At 39.7% G+C, this 19,233-nt stretch overlaps 1 protein-coding gene across 2 annotated transcripts; it reads right to left on the minus strand.

Moving 5' to 3' along the window:
- Positions 1-487: 487 nt before the first annotated feature.
- sacs2 (sacsin molecular chaperone 2) lies at positions 488-19,208 on the minus strand. 2 transcript variants are annotated; one of them, XM_063888426.1, is made up of 8 exons: positions 19,159-19,208; positions 17,543-17,588; positions 17,121-17,208; positions 15,157-15,268; positions 14,410-14,556; positions 12,854-14,297; positions 12,491-12,579; positions 488-12,377 (listed from the first exon to the last, which is right to left on the minus strand). In XM_063888426.1, the coding sequence occupies exons 2-8, from the start codon at positions 17,569-17,571 to the stop codon at positions 1,441-1,443; spliced, it is 12,846 nt and encodes a 4,281-aa protein (XP_063744496.1). In that variant the 5' UTR covers positions 17,572-17,588; positions 19,159-19,208; the 3' UTR covers positions 488-1,440. The 2 variants fall into 2 exon arrangements, with proteins under 2 accessions (XP_063744496.1, XP_063744497.1); XM_063888427.1 differs by having other exon boundaries at positions 17,543-17,585; positions 19,159-19,188.
- Between the last annotated feature and the right edge of the window lie 25 nt (positions 19,209-19,233).

Genomic DNA, 19,233 nt, shown 5'->3' on the forward strand with positions numbered 1-19,233 from the left:
AAGGCAGAGAAGCAGAGATTTAAAGATTGAAGAGCAAACTTTGTCCCTCCAGGGTCCTTAGATCGTTCCAAGCAATGCAAGCTGCAGGGCTTATGAGATAAGGAAAATATTTGTATGATATTTAAAACTTAAAAGCCAAACAATAAGCTCTTAAGATAAATGCATTTTCAATATATTTTAACATGATCATGTAATTTTGTTGGCAATAAGCCGTGTTATAAGCACAATTATGACCTCCATGTTTAAGGGTTACATAATGAATGATGCCAAGGAGCACAAGTTACCACTGAGGGTAGTATATGTGGGGTATTATCAGTTACCCCTACACCACATTTAAATCATCATCATAGGTTTACCAAGTGTGCTTTTAAAACGTGTTTAACCCCTTTTTAATGGCTGCTGTTACAACAGTGAAGCAACTGTTAAAGGTGCCATATTACTGAACATTTGTGTTCCTACAGATTTAATATTTAAAAAAAAAAAGTCATACTGTTTAATCCTTTATTGAAGACAAACAAAAAATACAATAGTGAAGAAATTAAATGATGTGACATTTGTACTTTTATGGATTATATTGATCCTGAGTAGGTAGTACTAAATGAGAACAGAACATAACATCTTATAAATATTTCTGGTTATGCCATTGTTTCTTTGAATTATTGATAACTCAGTGAAACTCAGTGTTTTGAAAACTGTGAGGAACAATCCATACAGTAATCATTTTGGTCCTCAGTGTAAATGTTTACAAATGCGAAAAAATATCTTGACTTTTTTTTATATCAAAGTCATACATATATTACATTGGTGGTCACAGTTAGTAATTGTAAATGTTTTTAACAATGCTGAACAAACAAAAAGGTAATTTGTAAAGATAGTAAAATATATTTGTATTTAAAATAAAGTAAAATATATAAGTAAACCAGAGGTTGTATTGTACCTAACGCATAGGTATAAATGATATCATAGCAAAAAAAATACTTTCATATTTTCATTTTCAGAAAGTCATACAGATATTATATTGGACCTAAGACAGTAGTTTTAACTGTTGACAACATTTCAAAGTAAAAATAAATTGGTCTTCACATTAAGTAGTTGTACATTCGTAGAATAATAAAAAATAAAATACAGTAATAAAGAGTTAAAGTGATCCCAAGTGGTCATAAACGATAACTTTGACAAATATAACTTCCTTCCTTTCCATAACAAAATCATAAAGGGCCTATAGGTCCCCAGTGAGTAATAAAAACTAAAATATCATATTTCCATTTCCATTACAAAACAAACAATTTTTTTTTGTCAGAATTTTGACTGATATATTTCATATTTATGTTTCTTCAGAGCAATGATTTCTTAATAGAGAAATATGGGTGGTACCATTTTACATGTCAAACAAACCTAAATTGACTCTGCTAACATGACATGACAGTTTGTCTTGAATCCCTAATTTACATATTCCTCGACTAAACGCAGAAGCTCAGATGCGCTCTCCAGTGCCAACAACTCATTCTCTGATTTGAACTGTTCATTCGGAATATGGGGAAATGGATGGCAGTTTGGATACTGAGTCTTTTTGTTGTCCACTCCCAACGCCTTCAGATTCCCCACTATTTGAGGAAGAACTCTCAGTTTGAGGTTGAACAGGGAAACTTCTGCTGCAAGGGATAAAATGGAGCTGCTGGTGGGATGCTGACCATCTTTTTTATATTTTGCAGCTGTGAGAGACTTTTCCACAGCTTGGTGGACTTTGAACAGACACCACTCTGTGCTCGCCTCATTAATGTCTCTGTAGGCTGCTTTGAGATCACAGCGAGATTGTCTACTCCAGCGTTGGGCCTCCTCTTTGTTTGGCCTTGGGACATTTTCATTATGTGTCCAAAAATTGTAGGTACGGTTGCTTCTGGAGAATCTGTCTCGACCATTTCTGTGATGCCTGGCCTCTTGATCCCATTGGTCATAGTAGTTACTGAAATCTGGTCTTCTGCTTGAATAAGATGAGCCTGTACTTTTGCATTGGCCTTTCCCTTTGCTGAACTCAGCAACTTTATTCCGCAGGTATTTGAATGCCTCAGTGGCAAGAGGTATGCAGTCAAGGTTTTTGTCAGGATGCCATCTTAGGTAAAGTCGTTTGATGGCTTTATGCTTTTCCTCCTCAGGAAGAGTCCAGATTTCTTTCAGATATTTCTCAATTTCCCATTTAGCTTCGTCAAGAGAGGCTGGGGAGGATCTCGTAGATGAGGAACTTGTAGTTGATGGTTTGGAAGAATGTGGCATAGCTCCGTCAAGTGGCACCAGATCCATGCAAGAAGTATCAGCAGATGTAGAAGCAGAAGTCGACCCTTTATTTTCTGGTTTCTTTTGTCGTTTCAACTGATACAGGTCAAGACAACTGACTTCAATAGGTTCGTCTCCTCCAATATCTATTTTGTATCTGTGTGAATATGGTCCCGACTGCCCAGGCAGTTCTTCAACAATAACTGCATAGATATACATGTTGTTGGTGCTGTAACCAACATATTCGCCCTCTTCAAAGTTATTGAGGATGCTCATGTCTAAGGAATCATGCCATTCCACTGGGATTTCTGTTCCAGGGGCTGGGGGATTGCAGAAAATGCTTTGAGTTTCAGGACTGTCACGGATCCCCTTCTTAGCCAGAGTTTTCAGAACATCTTGCAAACTGTCACACGTGAGAAGGTGTGATAGGACCCCAAGGTGTTTTGATTCCAATATGTTACCTAAAAGAGCATTAATCTCCGTTGTCAATGTCATATTGACCTCACTTATCACCCTATAACACATGTCGTTGTTGTGTTTCAAGTAAAACATGCAACCTTGTTGCTCTTGTTTGACAAAAACATCTGTTTGAGTGGCAGTCTTGTGTAGTGGCTGTTTGTTCACCCAAAGCTCAGTTGTTATTTTTTTGCAGCAGACAATCTGAATACTGCCAAAGGTCTTCTTGCACATCGCACTAGCATCCTCTTGTGTTATTTCCCCCTGGGACTGGTCTCTGATGAGACAAATTAGTCCATGTTTAAATGCTTCTGAGGACAAATGTCTTTCAAAACATCCACTAAATTCACAGTCAGCACCAACCTCACAGAGCTGCATGTGTGATTCCAGTACTTTCTCCTCAGTGATTTGAGACAGCATATTAGGCTTAAAAGTCTGAGGAAGCAATTGCAGCAACCGCTGATGCTCATACAGGTCACCGCCTAAGTGACACTCACTAAGTTTCTCAAGCAATAGAAACTTATTATCCAGCGCTTCTTCCAACCTTTTGATCTCAAACACTGTATCATTGTAGTAGAGTTTGCATGATGGGTATAATTTACCATCTACTGCAGGAAGATACAAAGTCATTGAATTGTCAACAAGGGACTGCTTTCTTTTAGTTTTGATTAACATGAAAAACTGCTGAACTGCACGTTTCACAGTTTTCTGCTGGTTTGGGTTAAGATTAGGTTTATCACAGGAGTCAGCATAAACTGCCGCCAGAACATTACAATACTGCTCGGCTGTAGGTGTGTCCTTAACACCAATTTGCTTGAAGAACGTTGAAAACATGACATCCTTGGGAGAAATGTTGTGCAAATATGATCTGAACTCGTTGTGGTGAGGGAGTGAAAAACAAGTATCCTCAGGCTTTGCGAGTTCCTTGTCTTTTTCAACCAAAACAACAGGAAAACCAGCCAATGGTTTGCTTTCAAATGTGTGTGCTTGCAGGTATGCATAAGTGCTTCGAAAAACCTCTGCACGGGTTTTGATCAACTTCTCAGTTTTACAGGGCGACTGACAGATGTTTCTCATGTTACTGGTGACACAGTTTGGAGGTGGTTGTTCATGAGCACCAGCATTATTCATCCTTTTCATGACATCCTGTGACTTATAAACCTTAAGATGTATAATTGGCATTGAAGACCAAATCAGTTCTTGATGCTTGGGGTCACTGTCTATCAAAGATCCACGGATTTTAACAGCAGTTCTCTCAGCCACAAATGGTTGGTGATAGTTTTGCAGTTTTTTTCCAATTTTCACAGGAAAAATGAACTTGATGTCAGCCATTCTCTCAAGAAACATTTTCTTTTCATGCTTGTTCTCAATCTGTATTGTCAAGGCTTCTCTGAATATTACGGATGATTTTGGTTTCAAGTCATCAAGGTTTCCATTTCCTTTTGCGTCTGATTCTAACTGGTGTGCAAAGTTTAATATGTCATCTTTTGACACAACATGCTTCATTCCAAGATCTCTTAGTAACTTCTTTGGTTTATCCAGTGAAAGACACCCTTTACAGAATTCGGTCCAAAATCCCTCAGGCACAAACATCTCCTGGGGCAAACATTTTTTGTACAGCTCAACACTCTCATCAAAAAAGTATGAGGCCTTCTCCAATGTGCCTTGAGAATTGGCAATCAATTTCACTGACTTCATTGATGAGATGATTGTGTCCCAACACTTACAATCCATGAATTCTGGTGTCAGTAAGAGTTTGAAGCAGTAAAGCTTCTGCATCTCAGTGAGTGTGTGTACAACAGGCAGAATAAACTTCATGAAATAGTCCAAATCAGTCATGGTTTGGACGTTCAATTTTTCTGCTAGATTGTTGTTTGCAGGACTGTTTTTGAGAAAAATGCTGTTGCTGTCAGATAGGGAGAACAAATCCGGAAATGTCTTTGAATATGTGCTGTTGAGGATGAATACCTCTTTAGGTCCATCAATCCTTACTCGTTCATCATGTATTGTTTCAAATATTGGCAAGGATTTGAGCTTTCTTTGATATCCTTGTTTGTCTTTGGACTTGGATACCCCAGACTGCAGGGCCAACTGGAGCTCTTTGAACTCCTCATTTGAAAGCAGAGAAAACTGTGAGTGGTCAATGTTGTAGACCTGCTCCAACACAGAGTTTGTATCACCCATATCCACAAGTTCAGGGTATAGGAGTGAACGTTCATGTATCTCAGTAAAGAATATACTGTCAAGCTTCATAAGACCAAGTTTAAATAGAATGCCTGATAAGTCATTTTCTGAGGCCAACAAAATCACACTTGGCATGTCTTTCATTGTTTTCAGGAAGTGTTTGTTTTTCAACCTTGGACACACAACAGGTAAAATGCAGCAGTCGCCGAAGAGCTGCCTCACATCACTTATTGTCAGGCTTTGTTTTCCACCATTAGATGTTGCAGGTTTAACTTCACTCATTAAGAACTTCCAAAGTAATTTCAACCACTTCAACATCCTCTCATCTGGGACATGAAGACCACTTTGTGGATCAACTTTACAGCTCTGAAGACATGTCTGAATTAACGGCTTCAGATATTCTGCTGCACAGGGAACCGTCAAACTTTGGATAAGGTTTAAAGTTTGTAGAGCATCAATGTTCTCTTTGTTTGTCTGAAAGTCTGCAAACCGTTCCTTGTTGGCAAAGAACAGACTGTCATATCTCGATATCAGCTTGGGAGATTTGGAGTTAAACACTCTCAAAACGTTATCGCTTGTGAGAAGAAGTGGTAGTCCATTGATTGTAATGGAGTTGTTTTTTGCTGTCTTTTTAAACTCTTTCAAGCAGAAACTCAAGAGCTCAGAACATCTTTCTCCATCTCTGATCAAGGTGGCAGTTATGGGCAGGGGTAAATCCTTGTCTGTTTGGGTGGGGTCATTGACGGTTATTTCTCTCAGGAAAGTCTGCACACTTGAAGGATTCACATCTCTTACTGCAATGCCTGCGGATCTGAAACTTTCCCAAACATTTTCCATGAAAGAAGGTACCAATGTCATTCCAAGATCCTCCAAAATTGGCATTATCCTGTTTGTCTCCCAATGTGTTAGATAAGGTGCCTTAGTCATTTCATTTTCTCTGACATTACACCAGTCAAAAGAATATGTCTTTAATTCACGGCCTGCAATTTTGCGTGTTGAACTCCTCAAAACTGGAATCACATCAAGACCTTTTTCTTTGATTGATCTGTAGACCTCATGTATCATTTCATGCCAATCCTGGCCAACGTGTTGGGACACAGTTGGCCAAAAAGGTAAGTACATTGACTCTAGACTTGCAGGAGTGATTTTCTTTTTTGCCAAGAGGTGGCACATGTACTGAAGGAGATCAGCATAAAGTGGAGCAATGACATTCTGCTTCAAAGATTCATTCCAGTTAAATTTTAGACTTTGCCCATCTTCTTTCCAAAGGTTTCTTCTGGCAGAATCTACCTCAAAGTTTGCATTGACATGCACTGGCAATCCAGTTTTTCCTGGCAAAGGAAGTGAACAAAAGGCTTCTCCAATGAAACCTTTTTTGAGAGATGGGGCTTCAACAGAACACTTTGAGTTCAAACAAGCCGCTATTGCTGCTTGAGGAAGTTTTTCTGGAAGTGTTATGTCCCGTTTGCCACTGTTCTTGAATGTCCCAAACTGTTCAGCAATGATCCATTCACTTTGTCTTTTATCCGAAGTTGAAATGAATGCTTTGTAAATGGCCTTGTCTGGTGTTACCTGTATGTCAGATTGCATCGCATTTTGTTGCAGCTTTTCAAAAGCATCTTTACTTCCTCTGCTTTCTTGTGGTAGGCTTTTTTCAACCATAAAGATTGTTTTGAGTTCCCCTGAATGTTCATTGATTTCATGGACCTCTATTTTGCAGATGTTTTTCAGAAATAGAATCAGTCCTTCGGGATCTTTAGAGAGTGCAGAGCACAGTTCCTTCATGTCATTGTATGTGACTCCCTGCTGTGATATTTTAGAGCTGTTTGCCATGGTACCGATCCTTAAGGGTAATCTGAACATGGTGCCATCTTTAAGGGGAAATTTGTCTGGAAGAAAGGATTTGTAGACATCTATGTACATGTTCTTAAAAGTGTCAGCTAGTTTATAGCCAGTGCCATTTAGTGGTTTGTCTGAATGACTTTCAATGAATTTTTGATTGGGATCAGAAATGCAGAGTAGTTCATCTCCAGTGACGATTGAGGGGCAGTCAGTCAGATGGTAAACAGAGTTGAATCCTAATCCGTATTTTCCTGTCTTCCCTGGAGAGTTGCGCTTTCCTCCTTCTCCCAGCTGTTGAATGCCTTCCAGGTCAGCATCAGAAAACACTTTGTTGTTGAAAACACACAGTGCTGGACCCTGCAGTTTGTTCCATTTTTTTCCAAATGTTTTTTCTGTGCCATGCTGTCGTTTGTCCCAAACAAAGTGAATTTCTGTTGCCTCTGCATCATCAGCATTTTGGATAAGCTCTTTAAGGATATCTTTCTTGGCTGGATAGGCTGAAATTATGTTTTTAATGCGAACAGTTAGTGGTTCCTGCTGTTCAAAATGAAAAGCAAATGGTGAAATGTTCTCAGCTGTACAGTTTAGCAGGGTATGATGCCTTGTAGAAGTGATTCCAAAGTGACAAGCCATTGCACGTTGGATATCCTTGTGACATAATGTAACGCCTGGATCGACTGCCATCCATGGGCTGTCATTGTAAAACATCTCACTTGCAGGTTGTAGAACGCCATGCTCATTGGGTATCAGACAGTTGGTTGTTTCATCTTTGGCCTCATATATTCCTCTGAGAATTGTGAGACAAATCAAAAGGTCTGCCTTTGGCAGGGTCTTGTTGCCATGTTGAGAGTGTATTTCCCGCAGCACAGTTAGAAACTGACTGGCTGTAAATGATTGTTCAACTCCTACATTTTCCCAGAGCCTCCTGAAACCATTAAAGGCAGTTGGAAGTACATAGAGATAGGGTTTTGCTTCAAATTGCCCACTTTCTGCAATACAGTTTACATTTATAAATGTACTGCCAACAAGAATGAACGGGAATGAATTTGCACTCTGTGAAATGGAATTGGTATCCCCAGAATCACTGAGCCACCGATCAAGAAACTTATAGCATTCATAAGCTATGTTGTGAAGCATGGATGTATCTATATATTGAGATTGCTCACATGCTTCTTTCAGCTGTTGAAGCACTTTGTCAGGCCCTGGATTGACTTTAACTCCTAAAACTTGCAGGAGTGGATCAGTGTTGCATATGTTCAGATTGGTATGATCCAGCACGTGCTGTGTCATGTTAACAAGTGGGGAGCATTTTTCGCCAAAAATATCTGTGGGCCTTTTGAATGTGACATTTCTTTTCATTTTTGTATCACCGGGCTGAAATGCTGGGAGAAATGCAGTCATCCTCAGTGTTTCCCAGTGGAGTGAGTCTTTATCACTCATGTGATTCTTCATTAGTTCAAACAGGCAATTTAAATGACCCAATGCTTTCTTTTTGTCATTCCTCCAGGTCCTGGGGATTGTGCATGCTTTCTCTGTGATTTCTTCCAATGGGAGTTGATCATTTGCCATTCCAAGTTCCAACAAGCGTTTAATCCTTTTGGGGGAGTAAAAGTCTTTTTTGGTACCACCGAGTAAGCGTCCTTCTTCTGGTTCAAAGAGACAGGCCACTTTGCCTGATGGATTCACAAGTTTCCTGATATGCTGGAGCTGTCCGGCTATTGTGGGGATGCATGGATAGCATACCAGAAGTTTGTCAACTTCTTTGATATTAAGGTCGATCGCATGCAGCACAAGAGTATCTCTGCTCTTAGGGTCCATGGTGTCAAGGTTGTTGAACACAGCCTCTTGGTAAAACTTGTCCCAGTTCCATGTTCTATTCTGTAAAGCCTCCTCTAGGCCAGACCGTTTGAAGCTATTTCTCAACCATAGTGGAAGAGAAACAACATGGTTGGGTGCTTTGACATGTGTTTTGCACACTTGCACTGCAAGTTCACTCACGTCTTTATCCTCTTCGATACTCTCATGCAGAAATATGGCACTGTTCATTGAGCACCAATATTCCCCATCACTAAAGAGCTCTGGGCCAATGGATTGCTGAGCTATGGCAGAGTAAAATGCCTCAACCAAAGGCTTGAAAGTGTCACTCACTTTCTCGCTGTCAGGCCAAAAGGTATGATAGCAATATCTTTCCAGTTGCTTGTTTTCAGACATTTTCTTTAGTGCCAAAAGTGTAGTAATATATGCTGTCACTACAGGATCCTGAAGAAGGGCTTTGTTCCACTTATCCTTCAAGCCACTCTCCCACAGACCTTTTCGGTTGCTTGTCACAGCAAATGTTCCATTTACATTGACTGGAAGACCAGTGTGAATGGACAGAGGAAGAAAGCAAAATGCCTGTCCTACAAGATCGGTTTGTAGTGGGGCCAGCTTCCCAGTTCCTGGATTTGTTTGCAAAGGCACAGCAATCCCCCCGATGGGCAAAGAGAACTTGGCTTGCTTGTTTTCTTCAAGGGCCATTTGCAAACACTTATGTGTCCCAAAGCATTGGTAAAGGAGCCAGGACTGGACTTCAGTTTTACCAGATTGCTGACTAATTATTTGGACAATGTTGACTGTGCAGCAGTCAATGACCTCTTTGCATTTCCCATCGAGCTTCATTAATGCTTTCTCAGCTTGATGCTGCTTGGACACATTTGGTTCATCAGGAATCCCCATTGTACTCACAGTGGTTTTGGAGACATTTAGGTCTGTTATTATTTCGTTGTCTCTTGGCGGGGTTGATGCATTGTTTGAGATACTTTGTAAAGATAACATATTGATGTTCTTTAAAAACAGCAGGTGCGTTTGTGAATTGTTTGTAAAGTGCTGTTGTAAAGTGATGATTTGTTGTTTGTTAAACACTTTTTCACTTATTTCTGACGTGTTAGCCTCTTTTTGAGTTCGAAAAGGTAGTTTGATCAGAGTACCTGGATATGGTTCAGGGGGACTTTGGCTTCTGAAATTGCAATCAAAAATGCGTTCATATGGTCCAAACTGACCAGGAAAGCAATAGAAAAGATGTTGCTTTGAGAGATCCAGCTTGATTCCTGGATTTGTTTTATGTTTGATGTGTTTCGTGAGGTGGGTTACATTTGGATCAAGTATGAGAAGACTTTTGCCACTCAGGATAGAAGGAACATCCGTTACATGATACACAGTATTAAATCCAAGTCCAAACTTTCCAATTTTTTCCACTTTGTTTTCTTTTGAGGCAGAGCCAACTCTGACAATATTTTTCCAATCCTCAGCTGAGAATTGCTCATTATTAAATGCCCAAAGGCAAGGTCCCTGACAAAGGGCCATGTCAGGGTCAATGAGACTTTCAGGGGAGTCTTTGTGCACTCGTAAATCCATCAAGAACTTGCAGGCTTCCGCCCCAGCATCCTCTGCATTTTGAATGATCTCTTTGAAGATGTCACTTTCTTCATCATACTCCTTAAGGATGTTCTTAATCCTCGTTGTTATCGGTTCAGATTGTCCATACTGTTCTATTCCCACTAACTCTGGATCGAGAATGTAGGTACTGAGAAATCGGATGTTCAACCATTCAGCAGCTGCTTTTGTGATATCTTCATGTACAACATGAACTTCCTCCTGGCTGTACTTAAGCTCTTTCAACCCATTTTTGCTCACATCACAGAAGACTGCTGTTGACAGTGGTTTAAGGGTATGCTGTTCACCCTGAATGAGAACTGGCACCGGGATATCATCCTGAACCGTCTTCTTCTCTTTCCACAGCCACTTAAGAATCTCTATTGACACTTTTACCTCAGAGGAACTTGCAAACGGCTGTTGGGTTTCTTCAATGGTTTTCTGGATAGAATGGAGAATGCCAACAATTTCTTGATCTGAAAGCAATGTTTTTAGTCCAAACTCCTGAAGCAACTTCTTGTATGGCAGAAATTCTTTTGGCACCTTCCTAATGTAAGAACTCAGATCAAGATTGCGTGGGTAGTCTAGAACCAGATCCTGTGGTGATACAAACTGGTCGTGACTCCACAGCCAGTGTGTATCCTTTTTCATCTTTGTTGAAAAATCAGATATGTGGTCTTGCATGTGTTTGTAAATGCTATGCAGCTTCCTTTTAAAATCCACATTTGTGTCAGGATCAGTCATTTTCTGTGCTTTTGATGTCAAAGCACGCAAATTCTCTATCACTTTTTCAGGTGGGGGTATGCGTTTGAGACCAAGTTGGCTGCTAACTCTCTCACTGAAAGTACCCACCAGAGGCATTACATGCTCAACAATGTCCTCATACACAGAATGTCTTATTTCATCTGGGCAGAAGAATGAACTTCTCTGAGATTTGTCATTGCCGTACGTTTCATCATTACCAGGCTTAGTACATGGGATCCATTTGAGCATTTTGATGCGATGAAGCTGCTCAGGAGAAAACTGTAGATCATTAGTATCCAACATCTTCAAGAGCACCTGAGCCCTATTGAGAGCGTCAGTTTGAGAGTAAACACGCACTTTTTCAATCAGTGTGACAGCATGCAACAAGTGCTCCGGTGACACGTCTACTTCTTTAGTTAGTAATCCAAGGTCTGTTAGGCTTTGAAGCATCTGGGGTGTGCCAGTGTAAAGAGGTGGAGGGAAGAAATCTGGCTCGAAAATGACTTTAAAGGTTTGAATTCTTGGATCAAAAAAGGCTGAGGGTTTTTTCAGCTCTCCATTCACTTCAATGAAGCTCAAGTCCTTACATCTGCTTTTCAAGGTCTGATTTTGAGAGAAAAGGATTGCTCCATGCTGTAAAATCCAAGTCATGATTTTCTCAATGTCTTCTCTTCTGCAAGCCTTTGTCTCAATACAGTCAATAAGGAGATGAGCTGCTTCAGCAGTGTCCAAAAGTTTAACTTTGAGCAGCTGTAACAGTCTGCGATCAGCCTCAGTTGCACACCGCACAACTGAATCAGGCATAGGGAGATCTGTTGGCACTGTTAGACCAGACATTTGAAGCACAGCCTGTTTTGATTGAGCTGCAACACATGATCCTTTCATGGTTTGAAACAGAGGCAACTTTGAGAGTAAGCCTATCTCTGTGACTGAGAGACAATCAAGACGAGAGAGATAATCCCTCAGTTCTTCTCGTTCACCTTGAGAGGCAGTTTTGAGATCTGTGATGAGATTCTGAGAATCTAGGTTCCCCAATACTTTCATGACACTCTTTGGAGATGGGCACAGCACATATGAGTCAAGGTCTTCATGTTTGAGCCAGTCATTTTCTCTTACCACTGTGCTGCCAAGTTTGTTTAGCAACTGAGTTATTTTTTCTGGCAAGTTCATCTGCTTTTTTTTCTGAAAAATGAGGGTTGTGTTCTGCTCTAGTCTAGCTAGTGATACTAGCTGACTGACTGACAGGGGACTGACTGGTATCAATGGCATTCCAATGAACTTACTTAACTCTTTGAAGTGAGTGTTGAGAAATGCCCAGAACTCTTGGAGCCACTCTAAAGGAGGTTGTTGATTGCTGCTCACATCCCAGTTAACATGCCCCTTGCTCATCTGCTTCCAGTCCTGTGGCAAAAACTTCTTTGTATATTCAGCCACCTTTTCTGCGTCAAGGTTGATGACCTTGAAAAGATCTGGAAAATGTGTTTTCAAAAAATACATTCATTAATGTTAATGTTGTGTGAAAACATACATATGACAGATGTAATGAATTTTAATCACTATTATATAAAATAGATTTTCTTACTTGTTCTGGCCAGTTCTTTCAGGTGGGCACTGCAGGCTGGACGGAGATCAGCTGGGATGAAGAGGTGTTTGCAGAATGGTAGCAAGACTCTGAACGAAGGATACATTTGTTGATTCGGCATGTAACAAAAACAAAGACATTTGCATATCATTTAGGTTGAGATGCATTAAATATATTTTCCATAAACTACAATTGTATTTTTTAAAACAATCTACTGAAACAAGTGTTTACCAATCAGTTCTTATTATTCTAGGATTGGATTTGGGGAACAACTGCCAATATTTAAACTTAGTACGGATGTAATTTGTTTAAATTTGTGGTAAAAAAAAGTTTAAAAAACAGCTAAAAAGAAAATAGACCTACCTTGGAAATGTATTGCTGTCAATCAAAGCAGTGTCCTCCTCTCTGTCTGTGAATGATCTGAAAGAGCCATCATTGAGTGGAAGCAGCTGAAGTCCTTCCAGCTCTCTGTATTTTCCATCACTTAAAATGAACTCCAAAAGGCAGAGTTTGTCATGTTCAGAGATGGTGTGCACGTCAAACTTGCGGAGTGAGCCCCTTGTGAAAGCTGGAGTCACATATTTTAGGGTGTCTCGGTGTGGATAGGCCTCATCTATAGCTCTTGCAACACTACCTGGTAAAGTGACAAGATTTTCTCCGCAGGAAACCAAAGTCCTTTTAATTGCGGCCAATATGTCACCGCTTGTTGGACCATTACAGGGGAACACAGCTTCTGATGGAGTGATAAACTCTCTTTCCTCTTTTGCAAGAGAGAGGACAGCCACATTCTGCCTGAATAAGTGATCAAGAACATCCAGAGCAACGGCATACCATTTGTGTTTGTGCTTTACCTGGGCAATATCTGGCCACAGATCGTACACTGAAGAGACAGGCAGATTATCTTGTTGTGCAAGGTTGATAGCATCTTGAATGATCATGATGTATGCCTGTGGTAGCACCTTGTTCATCAGCAATTCATTCCACACAGCATGTTCGTCATGTTGCTGGTCTTCCTCTTGCCACTTGATTTGTCTTCTGTTGTCTGTGAGGCCAAAGCATGCATTGATATAAACTGGGAGTCCGGTCTTATTGGATTCATTGTTTGGTAGGGGGAGAAAGCAGCTCAATCTGCTCTCACTACAGTCTCTCTTCTCACCACAAGGGAATGCTAAGTCAACTTGAGGGAAAAAGCTCAACTTTTTCGCAAGTGAATCAAGATGTTCTACATTTCCTTCTTTCATGATACAGGTTGTTAAAAGCCATTTTGTGTCTTTGTGATCTTCTTTGTGGTCTTCTGAGTTGAGGGTTATCACTTTGAATCGTGTTGAACTCTCGATGATTGAGTTGTCTTCTGACTCCAGAACGACATCCGTGTGGATTGAAGATTTCACTTCAAGTCTGATTTTAACGGTGCCATGCATGTCGATATGTTTCAAGGAAACCGAGGTCACATTTTTCAGGAACAGGAGGCTTAAATCTGCATCCGCAATGAAGCTATCAAAAAGCTCAACCACCCTGTCAGAGTCATAGAGATTATCTGAAATATCTGATGCCTCTTTGCGCAAAGGGAACCTGAAAATTGTCCCGTCAAAGTGTTGATCCTCATTGATGACTTTTGACCATTCCTTTCTGCTGACAAGTGAAACTATATCTCGAAAGGGTTGGAACTGGTCATGCATCTCTATTAGAGCTTCCTGGTGTTCTGCATCATCCAAAGACCACAAAAAACCGCTATCTCTTTCTCCAAATATTTTCTCCTGGGGGTCCATCATGCCAAGGTGCTCTGAACTGAATATACTTGGCACATCTGTGAATAAAGTGGATCAACATTACCATATTAATTAACTCTGCATTTGTCTAAGTACTAAAACTTAAACTAAGACATGTAGGTTTACATGTGTATCTGTATGTAGTTTTACCTGTTATGTGGTAAACAGAGTTGAAGCCGATTCCAAACCTCCCAACTTTGTTTGGGTCATTGCGCTTGACACTCCTCCCTGCCATCTGAATTCCCTGCCAGTCCTCATCAGTGAATGCTGCATTGTTGTATGCATAGAGGGCAGGACCTTTGAAGAAAAAAATAAACAAATGAGATTGTATGAAAAGTGCTTTAAACATTAGATCAGAGCATTTGTGCAAGTTCATTAATGTTTTTCTCTCTGTAATAGCTTGTTTTGGATCCTATCCATGCATATATTAAATGGGCTGGACATATAAGAAAGGGTGAGGTTGTAAACATGTGTTTTCTGCTTGAACAATATTCTGAATTTCAAATGAGAACCTTTGATTGATTTCAGTAATATAGTCATTTTGTGGTGTTTAATGTGGTTTACTGTATGTTACAGGCAACATACAATGCAGAGACTTCCTTTACTGATAAAATAAATTAACGATATAGCATTTTAGACCCAAATGCCATCTTATCAAGTGATTGTGTCCTTAGATAGGGTCACTGGAAGGGAGAGAAGCCTGATATTGACAATAAAGAGGAATTGACCCACATGAAAACAAGCAAAGCTTAAGAAGCCTAAACACTGACTCATGTCATTAAGCTAGCTCCTATTTACTCCACATTTATGTTCAGATATAAATATTTTGTTTAAATGTATGAAACTGATGTTGATAACCATTATAGAGAATGGCTTTTTTATAAACATCCCACATACCTTGGTATTTTCCCAATTCATCAGTCCACAGGCTTTCAGTCCCATAACTTCTGTCATCGTGTACGAAAATCACCTCTGTGGCTTTAGCATCATCTGCATTCTGAATCAGCTCCTGTAGACAAATAAATTAAAAGCAATTACCATTAAAAGAGCATGCAAAGTTTCAAATCGGAGCTACACAAGAGAAAAGTAAACGCCCCTGCACACCATTATTCCACATTTACATGTGTTTCACTTAAAGGTCTCCTATTATGCTATATTTGAACAATATATTGTAGGGTTATATCCATACAAAAGATGTCTGTGAAGTGTTTTGCTCGAAATACCAAACAGATCACCCATTGTATCATGCCTGTATTCAGCCCTGTTCCTGAAGTGTTGATTCTGTGACTGTCGCTTTAAATTTGAGCTGAAGCTGGCCACGCCCCTTTGCATGCATGCCATGCAGCTGAATACACAGAGACACAGAGGAGCTGCAGGAGGGGATTGAGCCTGCGATGGTATATGGGGGACAGTGGCGGCTGGTGAAAAAAAATCTTGGTGGGGCTAGTGTGCCAACAGATTTCCCTGCCTAATCTAGCATAAGCATTCAAATGAACAGTCGGAAAATGACTACAGTTCCACAATAATAATTTAATTTCACAGTTTCCAGCTTCACAGAAAAAGTAACAATTTACAGCTATATTAGACTTTATGCTATCAAATACTATACAATACAATCAAGGTATAAATTAACAACAAGGGTATGATTTCAGCTGAATCTATACAAATCAACAGTGAGTGAGTGAATGAGTGAGTGTGGGTTGAGAAGAGAGAATGAAACAGAACTTTCCTATTAAAATGTAACATATACAAAGAATTTAGAACCAAGTTATTTTCAAAAAATTTTACATAAACAGATTATTTTAATACCCTCTCTCAAGGAAAAATGCATTTACTTGGAGAAAACAGCATCAGTGCCATACAGTTGTCATTGCATGTCACAGCCTGAGAGAAACAACAAAGCATTCTCCACAACTATATTACAATTACATACTATAATATTATTACATATTACATCGCCATCCTCTCTCTTCGTCGTCGCGCGTATTTTTTCCCCACGTAGCGTAGGACAGAGTCTGGGAGTCGCACTACGAAAAAAAACTATTGCTGGCTCCTTATGTAGCTACAGCAATCCTAAACCTTCACGCATTTTACGTAGCAGTTGGGGCTAAATTTCCAGCGCCCCACCGGCGTTAAATTTGGCGACGTTAATAGGCCAATTATTCATAATTTCCCCCTAGCAACCATAACCGGATTGGCTGTTTAGCTGCCGGTCAGGGGCACTTTGCCGATCGCCCCATGAGAGAATGATACACTGTCTGTCAGTGGAAATTCACTGTTTAATGAGTGTTAGTTGGTGGAAATGTTGTTTGAATGATTTAAATTGCATGTAGGCACACACACTATTAAGTAAAACTGACATTGATTTAAAAAAAAATATGCAAAAAATATTTTTTCCCCTCAACAGCTGGTGGGGCAGAGCCCCAGTGCCCCCTATGGGCCAGCCGCCTCTGATGGGGGACTATAGGTTGGGACATGTCACGTGGGTGGGACGTTGGTTTAAAGCCAGCCCACATTTCCGATATGACGTCATAACCGAAGCAAATCTGGATCAGCTCGATTTTAGAGATGTGGGTAAGGAGGAAAAGAGATAGGGTTGTATTTTCTGACACTTTGTGAGTGTCCTTACACACCGGGACACATACTTATTTGTAAAAGACATCAACAAGTGCATTTTGCATGATAGGGGACGTTTAATTTGCGTAATGAACAGGCCTCCTCTCACGGGTGTGTACAAACCGCACTTGAGTCGGCATTCCCTCACCTGTCTGATGGTTTTGTTGAACCTGATAGGGAGGTATAATACCCCTTTATAATTTGTTAGTACATACTGTTTGGTAAAATTAGAACATTTAACTCACCTTCAAAATTTGTCCACCATCTGGATATCGTCGTAGAATATCTTGTAGGTAGTCAATGAAGGGCGGTGCTGTAGCCCCGAAGGACGTTCTAAAACAATTATGAAGATGTGATGAACAAAGTTAAAATCCCTGCAGGGTGAGTCATCATCAACAAGGTATATGAAGACCTGGAATTTGAAACAAGTTCAACCAGCAGATATTTTTGACGGTTCCATTAAGACATGCCAGGGCCCTAGTATTTTGTATGCTGGCTCACTAGAACGGGACCATAATTAATTAAATCAATTACACCCACTTTAACCCTGAATGACAAAATGGCTGCTATGGAAAGTGCATATTCTGATCAAAATGGCATGTTCCTTAATAAGTGGCTCAACCAACAACAACAAAAATATAATAATAAAGAGACAGCTGCAACTCACCGACTTTTTTTCTTCGTCTTGGAACTCATCCTTCCTGGCAAGACTGCTGTAAGAAATTCAAAATATGTTGCATTACATAGCAGGACAAACTTCTCTTCATATTAATATTATGAACACAACTGCTGCTACACAGACAATAAAATATCACAAGCTCCCCTGCACATACTTTAGTTTTCTATAGTATAATCTCTCCTCCGTTGTGTTGTGTTGATCTTTTCACCTCAAACCCATTGCCCACCAATCAGCATACAGATACATAATGACACATTGCTCCTGTTTCATGCTTCACACAGGTACTAATAAGGTTTTCTATGTCATTGGCAGAATGCTAGTTTCTTTTTTTAGTACACCTTAGTTGTTTAAAAAAAAAGTTATAGTAACACAACATAATCAAAAGTAGGTGTGAAGGTTTTGTTATTTTTTGACATCACAAATAAACACTGACACTTTTTTTTGCCCGGACATGTCCTCTTTTTATGTCCTGTCCGGAGCGTCCGGGGGGGTTTTATAAATTCATGAAAACGTCCGGTTTTCACAGTTTTTCATGGGACCATTAAGCGTGTACTTAAATTTAATGGCGCTTTGCACAGAAGTCTACTGTACTTAGACTTCCCCCCCAACAATCGCAAGTGTCCTCTTTTTCGCCACCTCAAATCTGGTCACCCTACCTTAAATATATATTAAAAAATATGTAACACATTGTTTGCGGTGCCCGGGAGTGGCCATAGAAAGAATAAAATAAATAAAACGAGGCCACCCTTTACCAATTCGTGTGCACGAGATGTAATTTGAGGCCTCGTTTTAATTAAAACGTTCGACATTTTAATTCAATCAAAGAATAGAGGGCTGATGGGGAGTAATGAGAAGGGAAGGGGTTGAAAGTTTGTTAAAGTTAGAAAGATATTGACAGATTCGAACGGATCAATAACTCATGAATATAACGTTTTAAAAATGCAAGATACAGGACTTTACAGCAGTAGGCAACGAGCTACAGAGCAGTTTCTATCAGAACAGTTCAATAAGCTCCGTCCTCCAAGCGAGTTCATTCATTGGTTTCTGTCTGCGGAGGAGAGACTGTAGGGACCGTCAACAAACTACATATATTCAACCAAACCTTTTGGTGTAAACAGCAAGAATCCCTAATGTGCAAAATGACTTTGTTTGCACTAAAGCAGTGAAGCTATGTTAAATTTTTCAAAAATAAATATTCACCTGTCATATTTGACCAAAGTTTTTGTTGAAGTCCAAAAGAGGACTCTAATAATGTGTGTAATGAGTTTGGTTGCTCTTCAAAGTAAAATGTTCTATTCCTTCAAAACTACTGGTTTAATGCCACCAGCAGGAGACTATTGATGTCTGAAATAAGTTTGGTTGCAATATGATATTAGTGCAAGGTTATTCAATAAAAAAAATTACAATAACATATAATAATGGTACAGAATAATGTCTAACTGCAAAGCAGGAAATACATTTTTTTTGAAGTATCAAAATACTCCGCTATAACAATAAAGGACTTGTGTTATATTTCCCCAAATATACCCTTTTACATACTTGTATTCAGATGCTAAAAAAAATAACATAAAAGTGAGAAATAGAAACATGGAAAACAACAGTACCCCATTCATATTTGAAGAGTTGTCCATTCAGGTCCACCTGTGCCAACTTTGCCAAAGAAATTATGTTTCATCTGT

This window comes from Eleginops maclovinus, chromosome 7, assembly GCF_036324505.1.
Source record: "Eleginops maclovinus isolate JMC-PN-2008 ecotype Puerto Natales chromosome 7, JC_Emac_rtc_rv5, whole genome shotgun sequence".
In the NCBI taxonomy this organism is placed as follows: Eukaryota; Metazoa; Chordata; class Actinopteri; order Perciformes; family Eleginopidae; genus Eleginops; species Eleginops maclovinus.